This window comes from Sus scrofa, chromosome 5 (assembly GCF_054392235.1).
Source record: "Sus scrofa isolate SSC_HxYL_T2T_F1_AM1 chromosome 5, Sscrofa_HxYL_maternal_Yorkshire_Landrace_v2.0, whole genome shotgun sequence".
In the NCBI taxonomy this organism is placed as follows: domain Eukaryota; kingdom Metazoa; phylum Chordata; class Mammalia; order Artiodactyla; family Suidae; genus Sus; species Sus scrofa.
Window position 1 is genome coordinate 2,736,120 of NC_139387.1, and position 23,476 is coordinate 2,759,595.

Below are 23,476 nucleotides of genomic sequence, written 5' to 3' on the forward strand. Positions count from 1 at the left end.
GGGACGGTGCTGCCGAGCAGGGCGGGCTGGGACGAGGCCTCCGGGCCGAGGGGCAACACAGGCAGCACAGGCAAAGCAAAGCCCTCTCCAAGCGGCCCCGGTCCCAGGACAGAGCCCACCCCCGCCCCTCCAGAAGCGGGGCCCTCGCTCCCCACACAGAGGCCCAGTCGGGACTCTGGCTACCAAAAGCTCACACTCGCAAGAGTCCAGGAGGAACACATCTGTGCTCCAGGGAAATCAGCCTCCTGGGAAATGACCACCCCTCAGGGTCAGGGAGACTCGCCACGCCACCTGGAAGCCTGCACAGACAGGACGCAGTCCGAAGAGCCTGCCTGTTTCACTGCCTGTTTCACGATGCTCTGTGTCTGTTTACATGTCACGAGACATCACCTCTCCACGGCTAATTGGAAAAAGCATGTTATTTCCCTCATTTGTGCAACTGCTCTAAGAAGCAGATAACCAGAGGGCAGATAGTATAATAATTACGGAGGAGAAGTGACTCTGGAGCTGATGAACTTATCACATGAAAAGGCCTGGCTGCGGTCTCGGAAGAGGAGCCCCTCCCGCCCCCCAGCTCTCGGCAGCAACCACAGGGGCCAGAATCCGCGTTCTCGCAAGTAACCGCCTGGGTCCGTTCACCACCGGACTGAGGATAAAAAGAGCAAGTGGCAAAACAAGTTGTGGATTTCGCTTTCAAGTAACGACACCGAGTAAAAGATTAAATCCTAACTTCAACAAAATCTCCTAAGCCCCACGGGGCTCCCGACAATGCCCCAGGCACCCAGGACACCCGGACAACCCTGCTCTGGGAGCCGACGCGCAGGTGGAGTGAGCGCCCTAACAAGGAGACAAGCCCGATGGGCTGGACGCTCCAGGCACACCCGGCGTGTGAGCGAAGTGGGGAGAGGGGCCGGGACAGCAGCCAGCGCCACAGGAACGGCGTCCCCGACAAGACAACGGTCTTCTGGCCCGGGAGGAACTGGACACCCGAGATCACAGGTGAGAGAGGGAGGGGTCCAGGCAGCTGTTCACATAACACGAACTTGGAACAGCTGCGCTGTGCCATGCGCGCTGGACGCCCCGGAGTCAGGGCTGAAAACACCCCGGATCCGAGGTCTGCCCGGATGGGGCTGAGGCGGAAAAGCAGAGCCAGGGCGGAGGCAGCCGCAGCCCAGGTCCCAGGTCCCAGGTCCCAGGTCCCAGGTCCCTGGGGAGGCCGGATGGAGCAGCCTCCCGCAGCCACCCCAGGGGCCCTATCTATGCTCAGCTGAGAAGAAGGAAGTCAGGAGGGCACCCGGCCACCAGCCCCTCCTGGGGCCACCCTGCCCTGTCCGCTGCCCTCGGGCGGTGACCTCCGGTGAAGACCTTGGCTCCTGGTCAGACAGCCCAGCCTGCGGCTCTCCCTCGCCTCAAGGCCCTCCCTCCATCAGCGGCCTCTAACTCGGGCCGTGCTTCCTGAGAACAGGGGCTCCCAGGCTCCACCAGGGAGTCTGACCCAGAAGATCTAACGGAGGCCAGGGAACAGGCAGGCTACAGGCTTGAAAAGCAATTAAACAAGGAGCAAAAAATGGAACAGACACTCCACCAAAGACTATCTGTGTGTAACAAATCAGCATATGAAAAGATGCTCGGCGGGGCGGTCGATAGGGAAATGCAAATGATAACCCCGCAAGGTACCCCTCGCACCTGCTTTTTAAACCAGCGCCAAGCACTGACAAGGAGGCGCCAAGCACTGACAAGGATGCCGAGCAGCTAGGACTCTGGGCGGGGGACACTAACCGGCACAGCCCCCCGGGGAAGGAGCGGGGCAGCTTCTTATCGAGTATATAAACACACACCCAGCACACGCCCGGCGCCTGGCGGAGGGAAGCACAGCGCCACCCGGCCATGGGGACGGGCACGAAGGCCCAAAGCAAACGCATTCCGCGACAGCCCAGAACCGGACAGAACCCGGCAGCTGGTGACAGGGCAGATACACAGCTGTAGGTGGACAGTGTGGACAAACGTCCACGCGCCACCCAGGGCAGGGCACCCGGCACCAAGTCCACACATCAGCCAATCCTGTTCCTGAGAAAGTCTCTAAAAGCAAAGAGACAGAAAGCAGATCAGCAGGGAGTTCCCAGGTGGCCTGGTGGTTAAGGACTCGGTGTTGTCACTGCTGTGGGTTGGGCTCAGAAGAAACCAGATCAGCAGTGCCCAGGCCGGGAGACTGACAGCAAGGGGACACCAGGGGACTCTTCAGGGAGAGGGAAGGAGAGTCGGTCAGCGTCAGTCAGCCTGGGGGTGGGGGGGTGGGAAGCGTCCAGAGCAGAAGCGCCCGCTGCACAAATAAACCCAGGTGCAGACAGACCCGGGGAAACGCCTGGGCACAGACCCTTTTCCCTGAGTCCCCAGAAGCCCAAGCTTCCGCGGGGCATACCTCCTGGCCGCCCACAGCCAAGGACAAGCACAGGACACAGGACAAGCACTGCCAGTGGTTTCCCACTGACCCCTCGAGGGAGCGGCTGCCCTCTCTCTGAGTCCCCAGACGCCGGCTGCTCCTCTGCTCGTGGCCTTTCCCCGTGGTGCAGTTGGCGGCCCCGACCTCCTGCATCGTGCCCGCCAGTTGCTGGTTTCACCACACACACCCTCTGCCCTAAGCCCAGGCCCCAGAGGACTGAGCTGAGTGAGGCGCCTCCAACAGGCTCGAGGTCCCAGCACATCACAGGCGACACCGCCGGGCAGGCACCGATCCGTCTGCTAAACCCCGAGGGCTCAGCGTGACAAGGAAGGCATCAAGTGGTGGAAGAATACGAAAGTGAAGATGCACCACAGGTCATGGCGTGGATGCTATTTTCCACCAAAAAACCCACAAAACATAAATTAAAACAAGGATGATATGCGATCTCTTGTTTTCCAGATCCAAGAAGCGCAACTACTGCAAAGGACAATCAGAGAGAAGCACCTCAAAATAACTACTTCTGCGGAAAACTAATTTTCTCCTTTTGTGTTCCGCGAGCTAAAAGTACTTTGGCTGCAATAATCCTGGATTTTTTTTTTTTTAACAAACTTAGTGAACAAACAAGAGATATCAACGTTTAAAAGTGCATTTATGGAGCAACCAGATGCAAAACACACATTTCAAACAATAAAAACTTTCAATTTTAAAGAGATGCCATTTATAAGAGCACCGAAAAAAAAAAAAAAAAAGACAACTAAGAATAAATCTAACAAAACATACACAAGAACTTTTATGGAGCTGATTTTAAAACTTCACGGAAAGGCATTAAAGAAAGGCCTGAAAAAAGGAGAATTAGCATGTGAATGACAACAAAGACTCAATTTCAGAGAGCAGTCAATTCTCCCAAACTGACCTACAGAGTCTGTGCGATTCCAATCAGAGACCAGACCTTAAACACAAACGAGGGCAGAATCTGAAAAACGCAATTAGTGAAGATGACAAAAGAAGCAGCAGACTCCCCGACAGAGAGACCAGAAGACCAGATCGGGTTCCGGCGGGGCGGGGGAGGGGAGGCGGGGAGGGGAGGCGGGGGAGGGTCAGAGGATCAGGACACTGGACAGGCCGCCCCCAGAGGGCCTTCTAGCGCACAGGGCACGCAGCCCGGTTTTACAACAACTGAACGGAGCAACCTTTAAAACTGTGACTCGCCACACGGTACACGCAGTAATGTACTTATTTCCACCCACAGACAAACGAGAAAACCCTGGCCACCTGCTTCTGAGCCTTACGCGCAAGAGCGAAGTCCTAAGACGATGAGCGCGTTGAAGGGGCAGGAGGAGCGTGGCCGCCGAGGCCCACAGACGCAGACTCGGGGCCAAGCTGCCCGCATCCGCCGAGGGGGACACGCAGGGAAGGGAGCTCGAACTCGGGACAAGACAGAGCCCCGACCTCCGAGCGTCTGCAAGTGACACCAACAGAAGGGATGTGCAGACGAGGCGCCAAGACAGAGGCTTCGGGGTGAGGAGGTTAACTGCGGGCCCACCTCCCAGCGCGCAGCCCAGACCCGGCAGGAGAGCAAAGGGTGAGCGGCCAAACGGCAGGACCCAGAGGTGAAGACGCGGGCGGGCGGGCGGGCGGGAGAAGGGCCTTCGGACGTCTGGGGGCGCAAGGATCTCCCAAGCAAGGCGCACCCCAACCGAGGAGGTGGCTAACCCAAGGCCACTGAAACTGAGAACTGGCCGCCCTGAAGGGCCCCCAGGAGGAGGAGTCAGAAGGAAGCCACGGGGTGGGAGGGCTCTGCCCTGCCCAAGCCCACGGAGAACTAGAACCCCTAACACGCAAAACTCGGGCAGAGACGGAATAAGCATTTCCCAGAAGGCAGACGCAGACACACAAGAGATGCTCGTTCGGCAGGTGATGAGAGAGACGGAAGTGAAAACTGCCCACCAGCGGGGCAGGACCTGGGGAGCCTGGCAGGGCTGTGGAGCCGCGGGAGCTCCGCGGGACGGCGGCATCAGGTTGCCGGTCTGCAAAGGTTAACAGGCGACACCCACCCACGCAGCCGTCTTACTTCTCCCTAAGTGCTCCCGAGCCGGTGCTGCCAGTGGGCAGCCCGGGTCCTAACAGCGAACCGTGGAGCCCCCCCACATGCCCACCGGCAGGACGAAGGCCACAGGAAGCGCGGAATATTTAAGTAACACGACCACCGACACACGGGTTAGCTGAATCTTAGAAAACGCTGCGGTGGAGACCAGTCTACACAGGGGAAGGATCCGGCTCTGGACCACGGCGGTCCCGGTGTCACATGACCGGTACGAAAGGCGTGAAGAATCCCAGCCGCGAGTCAGGAGGGTTCTCAGCCCTAATCTGGTGGTGGCTCGGGCGTGCAGACTGTCTCCACAGCGGCCCGCTGTGCGCTTCGAGAGGCGCCCGCACCCACGATGCACGTGTTTGCCGCGCAGGAGCGGCTCCTCTCCGTGACCCCGTCCCCGGGGGCCACCCCCACACCGGCCGCTGGGACCGTGGGCCCCGGCCTCCCCCGCGGGAAGCCCCCAGCTCTTACCTCCGTCACCTTGGGCTGAAGGACCAACGCTTCGGGGCTCATGCGGGGAATGTCTATGTGGATCTGGGGACGGAGGAGAAGGCACGTGAGTCTTCAGAGACAAACACCCTCACAAGCCGCGACTAGCAGGGCGCCACTTCCCAAGGGCAGCGGGGTCCCCGCATCTGCGTCCGCTCCCTCTGAAGATGCCACCCTGTGCTGCGCGTTCTCCTGCAGAGCCCCCACTTCCGACAGCCCCCCGACCCGGCCCCCCGCACGACGGGCTTGCTCGCCGCTCCCCACCCCGCAGCGCTGCTGTGTGATTAGGAGCAGCGCAGGCTCTCGGCTATTTAGGAACAGAATCCATAGCAATTAGTAAACATTGATTTCCAGCCTCTGACACGGGAGCAAGTCGAGAGCATCAACAGAGTACAAGTTCTCGGCTGTGACAGCGGCTTCTTGGGACCCAGGCCGCATCGTTCTCCGCTTTACAAAGCCCGCGGGGAATCCAGGGCACTCTGCAAAGGAAGCACTTACAAACCTCTGCGGGGCTGGCGGATCCCCACCTGACCACACGGAGCCCCCCCACCCCGCCCCCATGGCAGCAACGCCCTGCGTGCTCACGGAGCACCAACTCGGGGCCCCGAGCTGGCACGGCGGGCCGGCCCAGCACCCCACGTCCCACCCCTCCACCCGGGAAGCCGGCCCACCGTGCACCCCTTCCTGCCACGGGGGAGCCCAGGGCTCAGGTCCTCTTCCAGCCTGCGCGTGACCGGGCGTTCTGAGCCCTGAGGCCTGTGCCCTCACTCGGCCGGGTGGCACCGCGGCCTTGGTACCCTGGTCTCTCGGAGCCCGTCGCATCCTCCACACGCCCCGGGCGAAGGTCCGCAGGGCAGCGGGCAGGGCAGTGGCACAGCCCCGAGAGCCGCGTCTGCCGCGGGCTCTGAGACGGGGGGACTGTGTCCCCACCGAGGGGCTCCCACCTCAGACCCTCCCTCAGTGAGAGGGACCGGGGGCCTGCAGACCTGCGTGTGCGGGGAGCACGGACCACGGGGCGGAGGGAGGGCGGGAGGCCACCGCAGGAGGCCGGGAGATGACCACCCGCAAACCCCGGAGACACGGGGTGGAGGCGGCGAGGGGGCCGGGCAGGCAGGCGCCCGCCCGTGGGAAGGAGACCTGGGGGAGGCGGGGAGGGACGTCCAGGCTGGCGGCTCAGGAGACCGCACCGCCACTCGTAGGAGCCGGGAATCTTCCCCGTCTCACCCCCTGGCCCAGAGCGTCCTCCTGAGCCACCTCAGAGCACTGTCCCCAGGCCAGGACGGGTGTGCCACAGCCAGGGCAGCACAGGGCATCACGGACCCGCCATCATCTGCATCCCAAGGAGGCGCCACCCCCAGAGGAGGCGCCGCAAGGGCCCTGCACGGGCCGGGGAGCCGGGCGCCACCACGCCTGCAGGACCCGAGGGGCCAGGCGGGGGGGACACACGGGAGGAATCTGCAGCTCTGGGCACGACGCTGTCACCCGAAGAGTAAACACAAAACCCACATGAGCAGAGGGCAAGAAAAGGCGCGGAGCCTCCCGCGCTTCCCAGGGCCGCGGCAGCAGGCGGCCTGCCAGGGTCGGTGTTGGGGGCAGACGCTGTGAGCGGGCACAGGCAGAGAGCAGGGAGCCAAGCCCCAACCAGGCCGGCTCCGCGCTGACCTAACAGAGCGCCCGTGCAGCTGTGCCCACCCAGCCCACGCTGCCCCCCAGAGGCATGGGCGCTGGGCACCCAGCAGCAACCATGGGAAACGCCGCCACGGCTGCCACTGTTCTCAGCGACACTCGTGTACAGATCTGAGGATTCACAGCAACACGGGAGCATTTATTACCTATCAGAGTAACCGAATACAGACGGTGCAACCCGTTTTTAATTAACTTTCCCTTCAGAAATTCATCACAGGACACAGCTCGGTAAATCCTGCAGACAGATGCTGGTGTCATCTTTGGACGTCTTTTTCTGGACTAATAACACATCAAAACCACAAGCAAAACAGCACCCGATTCACCCGTTCCCCAAAACCCGCAAAGTGGAGAAATTCACCAGAGAAGCGGGTGTTTCCCTGACCGAATCCAAACGCACTCCGCGTCTCAGATCCGCCTCCGGGACCAACAGCGTGGCCTGGCGCCGCCTGTGGCAGGGAGTCAAGGACAAGCCGCAGGGTGGACCGCAGGGGCCAGAGGCTCGAGGCTGCCCTGGACGGTGACGGAAGGGGCCCTGCCACCTCCTGCTCCCCAGGCAGGCGAGGCGCTCTTCCTGCAGAGCCTGCACTGCCCTGTGCGTGGGCGATGCCTTCCGAGCACCCACCCACTTGACTTACCCTCTGATCATCCGTCAGGGGCCAGGCTGTCTTTGCCCCTCCCCGCAGCGCGGCAGCTGCGACAGAGAGACGCCATCTCTCAACAAGGAGACGCGATCTGCCACGTCTGAGCAGCAGAACCGGCAGGACTCCTTCACCTCGAGGCAGCGCTCGGAAGGCTCGCCCCGCCCCGCCTCAGGGAAGTCAGAGGTCCCCTTCAGAGCCAGGAGGCAGGGCGACCCAGTGCTCACTCCCCTTCTGTCTCCGTGCAGCACAACCACTTGCAAGTCTCACATGTGACAGAGACAATGCGAATTATAAAGACCCCGAGCGGTTCTAACAGCAAATTCTGGATGCACTGAGAATTATAAATCAGTTTTAAGTATCCTTCCCATTACACACACCGTCTGTCCACAAACTACTCAAGAAGCTATAATTATACCTATTTTGTATTAAACTAAATGGCAAAATGATAAGTTGGTGACCCCTCTATGGGCTGAACAGTGTCCCCCCCAGAACACAGCCGCCCAGCACTGCCCTCTTCTGCCTAAATCACATCCCTGAGGCGGCAGAGGGCAGCGCCCACGGAGCCCAGTGGACTCCCCATCTGCACCGGACCCCCCGGCCCCCGGGGAGGCGGGCCTCGGCGCCCTGCGAGGGGCTCCCATGAAAAACACCCTTCCCGCTGTTGCGGAAGGAACTAGAGCCACCAAGGAACTACTGTCGGAGGCAGTTCAGCCCTGCTGGCTTCTAACGCATTCCTCTCTGTGAAAGTAAAGACCCGGGACCCACCGGCGTCACCACCAATGAAAGCAGCTGCAGTCACAGAAGGGAGGAAAAGGCCCCCACCTGTCTGTAGGTATCTTGGTGAACTTCATCGTTCCTAGAGTCGTAATAGTGATCAATAAAAGCAAAATATTCTTTCTGTTTTCTCTGGAGAGTGGCCGGTCTTCGGTCCACGTTGGCCGGAAGGTAACCCTGGGTGCGGAAGAGAAAAAGGACACGTGGTTACTGATGATTCGTGGGGGACCCCCGGGAGAAGTCGGAGTCAAAGGCTCGCATCTGAAAAGAGCTCTGGCTCTGAAATCTGATGGGGGCGGCGGGGAGGGTTGAATGAGGTGCAAAAAGGAAAGCCGCCTTCTCTGCAGAAGCCTCAGCCCCACAGCGTAACCCGGACTCCGGGCTCCCAGGCCCCGGAGCCGCCCCAGAGGGCACGTGGCCTTGAACTCACTTCTGAAGCAGGGCTGAGACGAAACCACCCTTCACAGCCCACGGAGGAGCGGGAAGCCTGAAGCCCCTACAACGGCTGCACGTGAGTGTGTGTGTGTGCGTGTCTGTGCGTGTCCACGTGTCCACACACGCACACACATGCACGAATTCACCCCCTTTCCTCCTCCAAGGACTCCCGGGCTCTCGGCAGCCCGAGGCCCGAGTGGACCGACATCCAGAAGGGGTCAGGCAGGGGGGTGACCAGGAGGAGCCCAGTCCCCGCCTTGCACGTCCTCCTTTTGAGTCCGCAATATCGCCGTCTCGTCCAAACTAAAAGGCGCCTATTTTACGTAAACGGTTCCGTGACACCTGCCTGAAGGGCACAGCTGTGCGATTTCCATCACCCCGCACACTCCCGGGGTCCGCGGCACCCACCCCGGCCCTCGGCCCGGAGGAGCAGGGCCGCATCCTGGCACCACGACGTCTCAGTGGAAGCACCCGGCCTGTGCTGGGGCCAGCGGCACCCCCTCAGCCCGCTGCCCCCAGCTTCGCTCAGGCTGCACGGGATCCCGCGGCGACCGCCCCCTCCCCGGGCGGTATTCCAGAGCGTGGATGTGCCAGTGTGTTAAGCCACATCCATGCGTGCTGAACGTTGCATTGTTTCTAGTTTGGGGCTATGTTTTCGTGGGGGGTTTTTTTTGTTTTTTGGGGTGAGGATGCTCCCAGGCCAGGGATGACACCGCGCCAGAGCCGTGTAAGTGCTGTGAAGGGAACTCCTTGGGGCTGTTTTAAATCACGCTGGGGAGGAAGGTCCTGTGTGGCACAGCAGGTTAGGGATCCGGTGTTGCCGCAGGCGCGGCACAGATCACAAGCGCGGTGCAGGTTTGAACCCCTGGTACATGCCACAGGCACATCCAAAAATAAAAACAAAGAAAGCCTGGTGTAAACACTCTCGCATGAGACTCTAGGGACGTCCAGCGTGGTGCCTCACGGCGAGGCACCAAGGAGAAGTCACTGGCGTGCCGTCGCCGTATGTTTAGTTTCCTAAGAAACTGCCGGATCTTCTCCCAAAAGGGTGAGACCGTTTTCCATTCCAACCGAAATTCCAAGGATGTCAGGTGTCCCACTCCCTCCTGGAAACACAGCACTGTCAACCCAGAAATACGAGCCATTGGGTCGAGGGCTTTTATTCCATGTCCCGAACCATGTGCTGGGCATCTGTGCACGAGCCCCTTTGCCGCTGCGCCTCTCCTCTGGTGAAGCATCTGCTCAAATCCTCTGCCCGTTTTTTCAATCGGTTGTCTTCTCAGCAAGTTTGATAAGCGTTGTATACATTCGAGATACAAGTCTTTTTGTCAAATATGCGTAAAGTGATTCTCTTTTAGTCTGTGGCTTGTCTTTTTATGTCTCAAACAACCCAGGCTTTAAGTTCTCATCAAGTCGAGCGTGTAACGTTTTTCTTTTTGATTCAGGGGCTCTTGCGCCCCAGGTAGATCTCCTTGCTGCTTTTTCTAGGCGCTCTACAGCTTTGCCCGCTGCCTCCTCCCGTTCCCTGGAGTGTCAAGCAGTCGCTTCCACGGCCGGCGTAGACAGCACCGAGTCTGCTGCTCAACATCAGCGCGGCCTGGGTCCAGAGCCCTGAAGACCCTCGGGGAACCTGACTCCCTATTCTCAGCCCATGTGCCACCTGAGGCAGGTGATCCGCTTCCTGACACGTCTTGACCGACTGAGCTAAATAAACAGCTCCCCTGGCCCAGCAGCCACAGAGACGGACCGGCTCGGGTAGAGAGGGGACCCGATGCAAGTGAAAAGCCAGGCCCAGGGCACTCTTTGCTGCTGCACGTGAAGCGAACAGAAGGTGCTGGAGCTGTGGCAGCCACCCTGTGACCACAAGGGAGACCCAAGAGCTGCAGGTTCACTGTGAAGGGCTGACTCACGGGCAGCAGTGCTCAGGCAGCAACCTTGATGCTGGACTCCATCAAGGTCCAGCCGCATCTTTTCTGCTGTGTGGACACACAGCCCTTTCTCTTCCGTCAGGCAGCTCTGCCACTCACACTTGTTGTAACACGTGTGGATCCCACCATTTAAACCTGCTGACAAACAGGTACTGAAACAACATGTGTGTGCACACACACTCCCAAAAGGCCCGTGCGAATTATCACAGGTGGAACATGTCGCAGAGGCCGTCAGGAGCCCCCGGTCACTGTCCTCGCCCCTTTACCACCAGGATAAATAAATGCGCCTATTTCTGAATTTTACATCCATGGGGTCGTCTTTTCTGCCTTGTTGCTTTTACAAAATGCCACACGTTGCTTTACAAAATGCCACACGAATCGGCGGTTAATTTTCACTGTTGCGTAAGTAACATCTCATGCACAAAATCCATTCGACTGTTAGCAGGCATGTGGGGTGTCTGCCAAGTGTCTGCCATCAGCACGCTTGGGCCTGCCCTTTATGACACCTGATACGCAGGACTATGAGGTGGGCACAGGCTGGAGAGACTTCGCCAAAGAATTTTCCACAGTGACCTCCACCCCCCGCCCCGGCCCCGAACGGGAAGCGCGTGGGAAGCACCCCCAGGTCTACACCCTCGCCTGGTCCCGGCCGACCATTCGTTTCAGCCTCGCTGACGTGCTGCCGGCCTTCCCAGCACAACGCAGTCGCACCTGCAGCCCGGGCACGGGGGGCCCCGGGCACCGGCTCTCGGGAGCGCTGCCCCCTCCTGTCCCGGCTCGGGGCGGCCTTCCTCCCGCGGAATCCCAGCACCGGCCGGGGGGTCCGCACGGGAGTCCTGCTGTGAATTCCGCCTCCCCCAGCCCGGGTCACCTTCCTCCCTGCTAGCCACGTCGTTCGATGAAGAGAAGTTCTGAACGGGAGCGCGGCCCAGGCTCTTCCTCTCTCCCGACTGGTCGGTCCTTTGTGAGGACACTTCCTCTCTCCCACACCCTGCGCTCACACTTCAACCTCAAAGCACCACCAGATGCCCGCTGCTGGGAAGCCCTGTTTTACTCTGGGGTCAGCAAAGGACAGCGCCGCCCTCGGAGTAAAGAGAGGGTCATTAGGACGCAGCCACACCCGAATGCTCCCGGCCCGGCTGTCTGCGCACCAGGCGGCCGCAAGAGACCCACCGACCCACTGAAACACCTGCCCAGACCCCTGCTGGCCAGCCCCTTACAGCAAGTTTGCCGGCCGCTGCCCCGCGATCACGACCCTCCAGGCCGCACAGCCTCGCACCCTATCCATGCCTTTGACAGGTATTTACTTTTTACCTTCCCGCGATTTCTGAACTATTTTTTTGACTATTTCCAGTGGCCCAGCAGTCTCGAGTACCTGGCAGCGAGCGACGTCTGACCTTTCCGGAGGTAAGACTCCCACAGGTCAATGCCAGCTCTAAGGAAGACCGGATATACATGAGGCTCCTGACGCCTTTCCACCAAGTGACCCTGCAGGGAGGTGCAGCCACCAACAGCCCAGCAGCCTTGTCACAGGTGTCACCCGCCCTCCACCCTCGCCCACAGCGAGGGGGAGCCCCTGCCAAGAACACCTGCCCTAAACCTTCAGTTAATTACCGTCATTCGGAAAGGGGCCCGTTGGCAGAGCGGCCAACGACAAACACCGCGCATCCGTCTGGGGCCCTGTTATCCGCAGAGGTGTGGCTACGGCTCCCGCCCGCCTCCATTTTCCGGTCAAATGAGGGATTTGGATTCCAAAGAGCAGACCACCTCACGTAATTACAGAAGCGACAGGACAATCACCAGCCCCCAACTGTGGACTCCAGAGCCAGGCCTGCCGCTAAGTGCCTCCCCAGGCCAGGGAACCGCGGCCCGCGTGGCTCAGCACCCACCCTCTTCAGGCAGCATCTCCTGCAACAGCCGGGGAGGGCGGGGCTCCCGGCCCGCCCCCACCCTGGGGGCCCAGAGCCGCAGCAGGGGCTGGCCTGACCCCAGTGACGTCGCGGCATCAGAGAATCTGGGACCTCGGGCAGCGACGGCCCCCGGGGGCCCTCCTGCTCTAGTCTCTGCCACCTCGTGTGGAGTAACGTCACCCGGGTTACTCTTGTCCTCTGTCCGCAGGTCAGGAAGCGGAACGACCTCCCGTCTTTGCAGGTGCACGCAGGCTGATGCCACCCCTGCTCCCAGGTGAGGAGTCCGGCCCCAGCGTGCACAGACCTGGTCAGGGACTGAAGGGGGAGCCGGCCCGCCCAGGCCCCACCTCCCGGGGTGTCTGCTCCATCCACAGAAACAGGGACTGAGTCCCCCTGCACTGAAGCCCTCACGCCACACGTCCCTGACAGCTCCCAGCACATCTCGGCTCAGCTCAGCACCAGAATGCAGTGACCTGAGACCTGCAGGAGGCTGGTGGCTTGGAGCCAAGCCCCCTGGTCCTGCCCGCCAGGCCATCCCCACACGACCGCCAGGTCCCTGTGGAAGTGCCAGGCCAGACCATGTGGCAGCATGCCCCAGGCAGCCTGTGTGCTTGTCACTCGGCCCCTGCCAGGCCTCCCCCGTCCCTGCCCAGCCTGGCCCTCCCCTCCTTGGCCCCACCCCCACCCCCGGCTTAGGCCCTCTGAGCTCACTGCTGCCTCTCCCCGGGGCCCAAGCCCTGGCATCAGGTCAGCAAACTACCCATAGGCCAAATCCAGCCGGTAGGCTGCTTCCGTAGGGAAAGTTTTATGAGGACACCGCTGTGCACCTCGGTTTGTCTGGAGAATCTTTCGTGCTACGAGAGCCGAGCTGGGCAGCCGCAGCAGAGACAGCGGCAGGAGCCACGCATCCTGGAAGAGGTCCTTCCGGCCCTGGTGGAGCCCGCTCCTACTCCTCGGGTCTGGGCTCCGGGCTTCCACACGCCGCAGGCATGGCCAGGAAAAAGGAGGGAGGGACCAGCCAGCGTCCTGTTCCGGGGTGGGTGTGGTGGGTGCTGATGGAGGGGGCGGAGGCGGAGAGGGAGACACACAGGTGCCCTGACCAAGGGGACAGAGACGCATGGAGTCCGCAGAGCCACGCGTCGGCCTGGCAGATGGGGGGGTGTGGACACACACACAGAGGCTGGGGCAGCAGGCCCCGTGTGCCAGGCCAGGGCAGTGGGGCCACCACAGGCTGTAAGTCGGGGTCCATGTGGCCAGCCTTGCTCGGACCACACACGGCGCCGCCAAAGGATTCTTCGTGAACAAATCCTCAAAAATGCTCGCTACCCCCGAATGTTCACCAACGTACCGGAGCAGAGACCTTAAAAGGCAAGGGTGTCAAAATGGGAACAGAGGCAATAAAAACCCTGCACATACTCCTGACACCCCATCCCTAAAGGAAAACACACATATGCAAGCTGAGGTCTCTGGATAATTAAGCAAGACTGGAAATTATGCAAATGAAATATATTCAAGTATGCAATGAATTTTAAATGACAGAATTACAGAAAACTTAATTGCTGTATTAGCATGCTATAAAAACACTAATCATAAATGTAAAACAATGCATGCATATACTTACATCGAAATTGCCCCATAACACAAACATCAAATCACTCCCTCCCACTGGGTTCATGTGCCAACCCACCTCGATATACTGAAAGGCGGCCAGATGAAACCAGGCTTTCACTGATCAGTTGTAACCCGTCCACTGACCAGCATAAATGCCAAATGTTTACTTCATTTTTGTTCAATATTTCTGAAATAGGTTTGGTTTTTTGTTGGGTTTTTTTTTTTTTTTTTGGTTTTTTTTTTGGTTTTTTGTCTTTTTTGCCATTTCTAGGGCCGTTCCTGCAGCATCTGGAGGTTCCCAGGCTAGGCGTCTAATCGGAGCTGAAGCCGCCGGCCTACGCCACAGCCACAGCAATGCGGGATCCTTAACCCACTGAGCAAGGCCAGGGATCGAACCCGCAATGTCATGGTTCCTAGTTGGATTCGTTAACCACTGAGGCACAACGGGAACTCCTGAAATAGTTATTTTTAAAAGAGACAAAAGAGTTCCCTGGTGGCAGAGAGAGTTAAGGACCCGGCATTGTTGCTGCTGTTGCTCTGCTTACAGCTGTGGTGTAGGTTTGATCCCTGGCCTGGGAACTTCTGCATGCCACAGGTGCAGTCAAAAAAAAGAGAGAGAGAGCTAAAAATACGATTTCCTACGGCATCAGTTTTTAAACGTCACTGTGCTACCTCCATGGCATCTCCATGCTAAACAGCACTGGGGCTTCGATGGTAAGTTCTAGTCCCGAGCATAAACTCTCTAGTTCTCTGAAGTGACAGGAGTCAGGTGAGCCATCTTTCTTCACTGAAGTGGCATTTCCTCCTCATCAGTCAAGTACAGCGCTGGTGACAAACCCCCGGGATCGTTAGCGATCGCTCTCGGCCACATCCGGAAAATCCCCAGGCTTGGCAGGTGCGCAGGGGGCCCCTGGTCCCAGCGCCGGAGTCGGCACAAATGCTGACACCTGAGTCCACCCGGGACTCCAACCTGCTTGGCGGGCCTGGCATCAGGGTGGAGCGCCCTGCTCAGGAGAGAGGGCGCAGGCCGGGCTCAACCTCGGAGGCACAGAGAGACCGACGGGCAGCCCTGACAGGAGACGGGGGCGGTCTGTCCAGAGCTACTCTAACCCACCTCCTGCCAGCACTCGGCGCTCAGACCCCCCACGTGCCCAGCTAGCACACACAAGCACTCAAGGAATGCTTGCAGAAAGAGCCAGAAAGCAGAGGAGGAGACCCGGGTGAGCAGCGCACTGGGCCGCAGGCTCCTTCGTGCGGCGAGACCCCAGCCCTGTCCCAGGAGGAGAAGAAGGCAGGGCCCGTGAGGGGTGGGACGTGGGCCTCCCTTCCCTGCTACTTCCCGGCATCAAACGCGGGGCCGAGACACAGGAAGTGCTCAGGAAATACTGGTCGAATGAATGGATGAACCAACCAGCGGCCCCTTGAGAGGCCGCCGGCTCCACCCCTCCAGAACCGTGGCCCCAGCAACGAGCCCAGGGCCCCCGAGCCCCTGCCCCCCAACCCCCGTCCCCACCTGCCCCTGGCTCCCCGCTACAAGGGGTCAACCTGCTGGTTCCCGAGGCGCCAGCCCCCCTGGGCTTGACTCCTGCCGGTCCCACGCCCACTGCCCCTCAGGTCACATGACTCTCCACCTCCTCACCCAGGGACGCCCACACACCCTTGGAGATGCCACAGAGGCATGCCACCTTCTCCAGGAAGCCCGGCCTGATGTCGTGTGAGTCTGCGCTGCCCTGGAACCCGCTCCCTCACTCCCGGTGGCTGCCCTTTGGAAGGACAAGCGCTGCTCATCAACTCCAGCAGCACAGGCCTAAGAGAACCGGACGGTCGCGTTCACGGCCGTCCCTCCCCGCCGACCCTGGGAGTGAGGCCCCATGCCCCACACGCACCCCGGGTGCTTACTCGGCCGCCCTCCTCTACCTCGCACAGAATGTGGTCCTAGACCAAACCCAGCACCCCCGTGTGGGCCAGCGTCTAAGCTCCCTCTGCCTCCTGGCACGGGGCCCCTGGAATCAGTGCTGGTTAAACGAATAAACGTGCCAGGGAGGCCGGACATTCTGTCACCTGCATCCCAGCACCCCTGGTCAGAGACGCTCCCCACCCCGCCCCCCAGGCCAGGCAAGTGGAGCCTCTTCCCCTCCCCCTCCTGCTCCTCCGTCCGCTGGGTCCCGGGGGCCCTTCTTCCAAGTCAATCCCCGGGCAGCACAACCAGAGTAACTGAACTATGACCCGCGGAGCCCAGAACTGAAGGAAAGAGGACAGAACAAAAGAGCTCACGGAAGACTCTGCCAGACGCCACGTGTCCTCAGCAAGACTGCCAGCGAGGCTCTTAGAGGCATTCTTATCAATACGGCTACAGTTCCATCTGAGAGGCCTGCAGCCGATCTTAGGGGACGTTTGGAAAACGGGATACAAACGCTCCAAGTCAAAATCACCAAACAAAAACATAAGCAATGGCAGCAGGTCTAATTTTCATTGCAAGAGAATATTTAATCCATAAACATTCACTGTTCGGAGCTGCATCTGCGTTTAGGATTATGAGGTACTAAGCTACAAATTTATTAAGACTCATTAGCAAGAAAGAGTCTTTTAAATACTGAGAGGCAGACCCAATGTAGAGCAAACACTTAGGGATCCCGACTGACTTAGGGAAGAAAGCTGTCCATAAACCATCCTGGAATTTTCAGCAGGGCCAAGCTCCCGTCCGACGTTGACTTGGGGGAAGAACCAGCTTCTCCAGAAGCTTCCACGACGGGCAGCCCAGCACCAGGGCTGAGGAAGCCACACGACCAGCCTCCATCACACAACACAGACCTCTCCTTCTTCTTTTTTTCTTGGCTTTTTAGGGCCACCCCTGAGGCATATGGAAGTTCCCAAGCTGGGGTCCAACTGGAGCTGGAGCTGCCAGCCTACGCCAGCGCCACGGCAGCGCTGTGCGGGATCAAACCTGGGTCCTTGTGGATACTGGTCAGGGTCGTTACCACGGAGCCATGAGGAAGCCCGAACACAGGCTGCTGCTCAGGTCACCTGCTCCCTCTGCCTCGTCACTAACACGCCCCTCGCTCAAAGGCGCTTCCCTTTGGACTCCGCAGAGTCGAGTGACCTTCCTGCCGGAACCTTTCCGTATCAGAGGTTTGGAAATATCGCCAGGATTTAAAAAAAGGATAAAACCAGAGAAGAAGACTACAGCCGTCATAAATTATTCCTTATCCTCATTTTCTGCCAGCCTTGGCAAATCAAGCTTGAAATTAAGGAAAGGGCGAGAAATGCCATCTCAGCCCTGCACGGGCTGGATCACAGCAGCACAGACAGGGCAGGCAACGTGGGCCGAGGGGCCCAGGCCAGGCCCCGGGAGCTGATCCCGGCAGAGAAGAGGCGCGGCCGGGAGCCCAGGGAGACTCACGGAGAGCAGCTTCCACGTGACGGCACGGACGGGCTTCGGGACCCCCGACCAGCTCAGCTTCCGAAGTTCCTCTGGGGACAGAACAGACACAGGGAGAAGCAGGGTTACAAACGGTAAGCAAACCTCCCCCAGTGCTGTCACGACCTCCACCAGGGTTCCCTGGGGGCAGCGAGCCCCGGCAGTGAAGCCAGAATGAACCTAAATGATAAAAATGTCAGATACGGACCGTGCTGAGTATACGAGGGAGGGTGCCGGTCTGAACGCACCACGCCCAGCAGCCCGGACACAGAAGCCCCCTGAAGGTCCACCGACAGAGGCCTGGATAAAGAAGGCCTGGCACACACCCACAGCGGAGCGCCACTCGGCCGTACGAAAGAACGCAACAATGCCACCTGCAGCAGCATCAGTGGACCTAGAGGTGGGCATGCCAGAAGAAGTCAGAAAGAGAAAGACAGATACCAGGCGGTACCGCTCACAGGTGGGATCTAAGGCGGGGCACGAACGAGCCTGTCTGTGAAGTGGTGACAGACTCACAGACACAGAGAACAGACTCGTGGCTGCCAAGCGGGAGCGGGGGGGACGGGCCAGCGGCTTGAGAGTCACAGATGCCAACTATTACATATAGAAGAGATCAACAATAAAACCCTACTGTGTAACACAGGGCACTACAGACAATATCCGGTGACAAACTGCGATGGAAAAGAGTATTTTTAAAAAGAATATGTCTAAATACATCAGAGCGCATCACTTTGCTGTACACCTGAAACTAACACAACACTGTCAATCGACTACACTCCACAGTGCAAGTGTTTTTAAAAAGCTAAAGGGTGGCCCGTTTACACTTCAGTCTTGGCTAAATGCACGCAGGTGTCCCGAGAGCCCAGAGGCGCGGGGCTTCCGTCCCCCTCCTTCTTACCTCCCTCCCTCCGTCCCCCAGCCGCCTCCCAGGCTCACCACTCACTGTGTAGGGAGACCCATACAAGGTGTCTTTCTCAGGACTGGTTTTGAAAGACCTCAGCTCACGGAGATAAGCCTGTGTCCACACAGCACTGACGATGGTACACAGTTGAGGACAGTCAAGGTTCAAGGCCGAGTACAGAGTCCAAGCCTTTGCTGCCCTGACCCCCCTCCCCACCGCTCCCGGGGGCCGGGGGCTGGCCAGGAGCAGAGGGGGCTGGCCGGAGGGCAGGACGGGACACAGCCGGGCGGGGCCGGAGGACGAGGACAAGGCCCTGACCCCTGCCTGGCCTTCTGGTCTCCTCACGTGTCTGCATCCCAGGCCCCGGGGGGCTAGAGGCCACACGTCCGTTGGCAGGTAGGGAGCCCTCGGTCAGCGCCACAGAAACTGCAGTCACCACTTCTTCCCAAGTTCGGAATCTACCTCTAGGTTCTGCCTTAACAGCTCGCAGTTAATGACTAATACCAGGAATAAGAGAAATGACTAAAGAGAAGACGGTGGTGTTATAATCAACAAAATACAAAGTCCTGGCATCTAATCTTTTCCCAATTACTAAAGTCTAAGTAAGATGAGTGCAGAATAATTGCGCGGCAGTCCCGGCCATAACTCGCATTTTATAGCAACATCTCAGAAAATACCCAATTTTCCCCAAGTCCCTGAGGATGTTATGAACACCAATAACGCAGCGTTTACCCGTCACGTTCCCAGGGGCTCCCTGACGGCAGGAGCCTGGCTTTCTCGCGATTGTTTCTGCAGAAAAGCCAAGCGAGTGCTCAGCCCCGAGTGTGCGCTGAAGCCCCCACCTCACGCGAGGAACTCGCAAAAAGGAAGGCCTCGCCCACGGACTGAGACACACGTCCGACTCTGTGTGACCTTTCAGTACAAAGGACCCTTCCCACGTGTTCTCTGACGCCCCGAAGGGCCCAGGTCACGAGGCTGCACTCCCACCAGGGAATGAGGAACCGCCTCAGAGAGGTGAGGCGACTCGGCCAAGGCGGCACAGCAACCAGGCGACCTTCACGCCCCAGAGTCTTCCCGCTCCATTACGGCCCGTCACTAAAAAGGCATCTTGTAACACAGACGAATCCAACAGACAAAAAGGCCCAAAATAAAATCTTTTTTTTTTTTTTTTTTTTTTTTGGCCTTGCTTGCAGCATGTGGAGGTTCCCAGGCCAGGGACTGAAACAGAGCCACAGCAGTGACCTGAGCCACAGCAGTGACAACGCCCAATCGTTAACCCACTGAGTCATGGGGACTCTGAAAACAAAATCTTAGCAGATCAAAACACAACTGGAGACACAAAGAACAGCAGACACGCATTTACACCAGGACTGAACGGACGGCTCCACGGCATCAGAAAGCCCCCGAGCTGCATGAGGGTGCTGGACGGGGCAGAGGGGGAAAGTCACAGGACGCTCTGAGAGGCTCTCCCCCCGGCCCCTCGGCCCTCCCACCTTTCCAGCAGAATCCTGGTGGTGCACAGCGACCGCCTCCCCCGCCCAGCAGCCCAGGAGAGGCTCAACCCTCGCTCCAAAGTTAGGCCTGCTTAGCGGGCACGGAGCTAAGCCACGTCCTCCCCACTGGCCGGCTCAGCAATGAGCAAGCAGATGAGCAGGGAAGCGGCTTCTAAGAAAGCCCCCCCACCACCCACGCCCTTGGGAACTCTGCTGGGAGGGCTCTGCCCGGGTCAGCTGGCAGGCTGGGACTGCAGCAGCTGCCTAGCAGCCAACCAACCTGAGGACGAAGCCAGCAGAGAGGCAGGCAGAACCAGGAGATGGGCGGGAACCGAACCCCGGGGCTCCGAGTTCAGCAGGACGGCCAGATACAAGGTTCAAAAACCAACAGCTTTTCTCTACTGACAAAAAAATACGTCGAAAATGCTGCAGGCGTAGGCTTGATAAGAGGGCCGCGCGTGTGAGGTTTCACCTAAAGACAGAAAGAGGCAGAGGCAAGCACCGAGCCCGCGGTCTGACGGCCTCACTGCCTCGGCGCACTCGCCTCCGCGCCAGGGACACAGCCCTGGCGAAGCCACAGCGGGACCAAGGGCGCAGAAGCAGAGCAAAGGGCCCATGAAACCCTCAGTGGGAAGCTGAGCCTCGTCGGGAAGGCCTCCTCGAGCACAGGATGAGCCAGGGAAGCCCGGCGGCGGAGCGGAGGCCCCAGGCGAGGCGGGGCTGGAGGCAGAACACTCTGGGCAGCCGAGGCCAAGCCTTAGCCGCAGTGTGGAAGCAGATCAGAGGGACCAGCGGTCCTCAGGAGCCCACTCAATGGCCTGCTTTCGAAGCCTGGTGCACGAGTGACAGTGGCCAGGACTTCGACCACCGTGAAAGAAGAGAAATGGCCAAAGAGAGCTGTAGGAGGTAAAAGCAAGAAGACACAAAAATTACTGGATGTAAGCCTCGAAATAATAATGCTGTCAACTGTCACGTAATCTTTGGGAGTTCCCTGGTGGCTCGGCAGGTTAAGGATCCAGAGTCGTCACTGTTGTGGCGCAGGTTCAACCCCTGGCCCAGGAATTTCCAAGTGCTATAGGGGCAGCCAAAAAAAAAAAAAAAAAAGAAAACAGACCTTTAAAAAAAACCCTTAAATCCAATGCAAAGCCCACCGAAGTTCTAATAGGACAGAACACTGAGTTTTCAGTGTTCCGAAACTCAGAAGGTTGACCCCTAGTTCATCGGGAAGAGCAAATACACAAGAGCAGCCAGTAAAGCCTCCAGCAGGAATAATGCGAAAGACGTGAGAGTACGTGCACCAGCGCTACAGCAACGCAGACATGCGGCTTCCAAGAGCGAAACGAAGAGATGCGTGTAAGAGAGTAAGGCCCGGTCAAACCTGAATCTGTTGTGATGAAAAGAACACTTCAAACTCAGGGAACCACCCCGTGAGGTCCCCAGCACCCAGTATCTATTTTCAGAGAAGCCAGTGAGACCATGAACCTTACCAGGCAAAGCAGTTCCAGGTGACTAAAGGCCCGAAGAGCGAGGGCAGTGGAGTGTGTACAAAGGAAGAGCAGAAAATACAACTGGAGCTCTCGTCGAGGCTCAGTGGTGAACCAATCCGACTGGGAACCATGAGGTTGCGGGTTTGATCCCTGGCCTTGCTCAGTGGGTTAAGGATCCGGCGTTGCCGTGAGCTGTGGTGTAGGTCATAGACGTGGCTCGGATCCCGAGTTGCTGTGGCTGTGGTGTAGGCTGGGGGCTACAGCTCCAATTGGACCCCTAGCCTGGGAACCTCCACATGCTGTGGGATGCAGCCCTAGAAAAGACAAAAAGACCAAAAAAAAAAAAAGAAAATACAAGAAACCAGAGGAGGGCAGTTCCCTCCGTGGTGCAGCAGAGACAAGTAAGACCAGAATCCATGAGGCTGAGGGTTCGATCCCTGGCCTCAGGTTCAGTGGGTCAGGGATCTGGCATTGCCGTGAGCTGTGGTGTAGGTCACAGATGAAGCTCAGATTCCACGTGGCTGTGGCTGTGCTGTAGGCCAGCAGCTACAGCTCTGATTTGACCCCTAGCCTGGGAACTTCCATATGCTGTGGGTGCGGCCCTAAAAGGCAAAAAAAAAAAAAAAAAAACGGGGGGGATGTAAGAAACCAGAGGAAGACACTTCACTATCTTCAGGTGAAAAAAGGTCTTCTGTGCAAGACGCAAATCTCAGAAACCATAAATAAAAAGCTTAGCAAATTAGCTATCTAAAAGTTTGAAATGACTGTACAGTGAAAGAAACCAGGTTTAAAAAAAACAAATGGCATCCTTGAAAAATACCCACAGGATAAAACATAAAAGGTTAACATCGCTAATATATAAAGAACACATACAAAGTAAGAGGGATCAAGCGACAGAAAAACAGAAGATGCACAAAGGCAGAAATAATTTCTACTTATTTCTAACACCTGTAGGGAAACCAGGCATAATATTGTGCTTACGGCTGATCAAAGAACCGTATCAGGAAACCAAGAAGCGACGCGTCAGGAGTTGGAAGTGTAAGTGAATGACGCGCAGCGCTCAGGAGACTCCAGGCAAGCACCGCGCTCCTACAGCCCGGGGAGAGTGCGGGGGACGCGAGGTTGGTGTTGGGCACCTTTTAAAGGCACACACTGTCTGAGCAGCACTCTCGCCTGAAGAAGCTCTTCTACAGGGAAGCTCCCAGGCGCGAGAGGGAGATGCACCAGAGTGGTCATCTGGGGCCATGGGAACCGAACCCGAGGACGCCGAGTGCCCACTAGGAAGCAGACGACTGAAAGCAGAGCTTCACACTGGCCAAGGACACCGCCATGGAAAAGGATGGGCGTCTTTTTGGGCTGGAGAGAGAACAAATTTCTCTAGGCTACTGGGTGAAGAGAGAACAAGAGACCACAGCTGCAGCGGCGCTGAGTGTTGGGGGAGCACAGCCGGGCCCCGGGGGGGGGGGGTCGGGGAACCGGCTCGCGGAGGCGGGAAATGCACTTTTTCCCTCGTGGACCCTCCTGGGTTCCTCCCGAGTTCCTCTGGCGTCTCCACCTTTACCTCCAATGTTTCAAAATCCACCCAAGCTTCGGGGCCCAGCTCAACCTCTGCCGGACTCTGAACCTCCCCAACGACCCAGGCCTCTCTCACCCCCTCTTCCGCGAGTGCCGCCTGGAGCCAACCCGCCCAAGAGCCCACCTCCAGGGCCGCGCCACGAGCAGCAGGCCCAGTGGTTTACACGGAGGTCAGCCCGCGGGATGCTGCTCCTCGCCTGTCCAGAGGCGGTGCCTGGCCGTCGCGGGCGCTAAGTACTGGAGTGGGGACGTCCACTTCTTTCCAGCAGCCCTTTAGCAATGGGTTGTTTTTTTTGGGGGGGGTCATTTTTTTTAATTGAAGTGTAATTTATATACAATAAAAGAATGGGAGGAATTCCCTGGTGGCTTAGTGGGTTAAGGATCCAGTGTTGTCACCGCTGTGGCTCAGGTTCAATCCCTGGCTCAGGAACTTCCACACGCCATGGGCACAGCCAAAAAAAAAAAGAATGAACACAGCCCCCCGACAGACTGAGACGGCTACTCCCACCCTCTTCCGGTACTTCCAGGCCCCCACCCTGAGCCACCACCTTCTCGATCAGCACGGGTTAGCCCTGCCTGTGCACACGGGCCACCCA

The 23,476-nt window shown here is 58.5% G+C and overlaps 1 protein-coding gene across 10 annotated transcripts in view; it reads right to left on the minus strand.

Moving 5' to 3' along the window:
- Positions 1-23,476, minus strand: part of TBC1D22A (TBC1 domain family member 22A) — a 319,360-nt gene that overhangs the window by 215,899 nt on the left and 79,985 nt on the right. For all 10 annotated transcript variants that reach the window (XR_014845565.1, XR_014845567.1, XR_014845568.1 and 7 more), the window contains 3 exons: positions 17,407-17,477; positions 8,171-8,299; positions 5,004-5,066 (listed from right to left, as the gene is read on the minus strand). Coding sequence is in view for 6 of the 10 variants with exons in the window: in XM_085025349.1 (XP_084881475.1) it covers positions 5,004-5,066; positions 8,171-8,299; positions 17,407-17,477 (263 nt within the window). In the remaining 4 variants the exon portion in view is untranslated. The remainder of the gene's footprint in view (positions 1-5,003; positions 5,067-8,170; positions 8,300-17,406; positions 17,478-23,476) is intronic.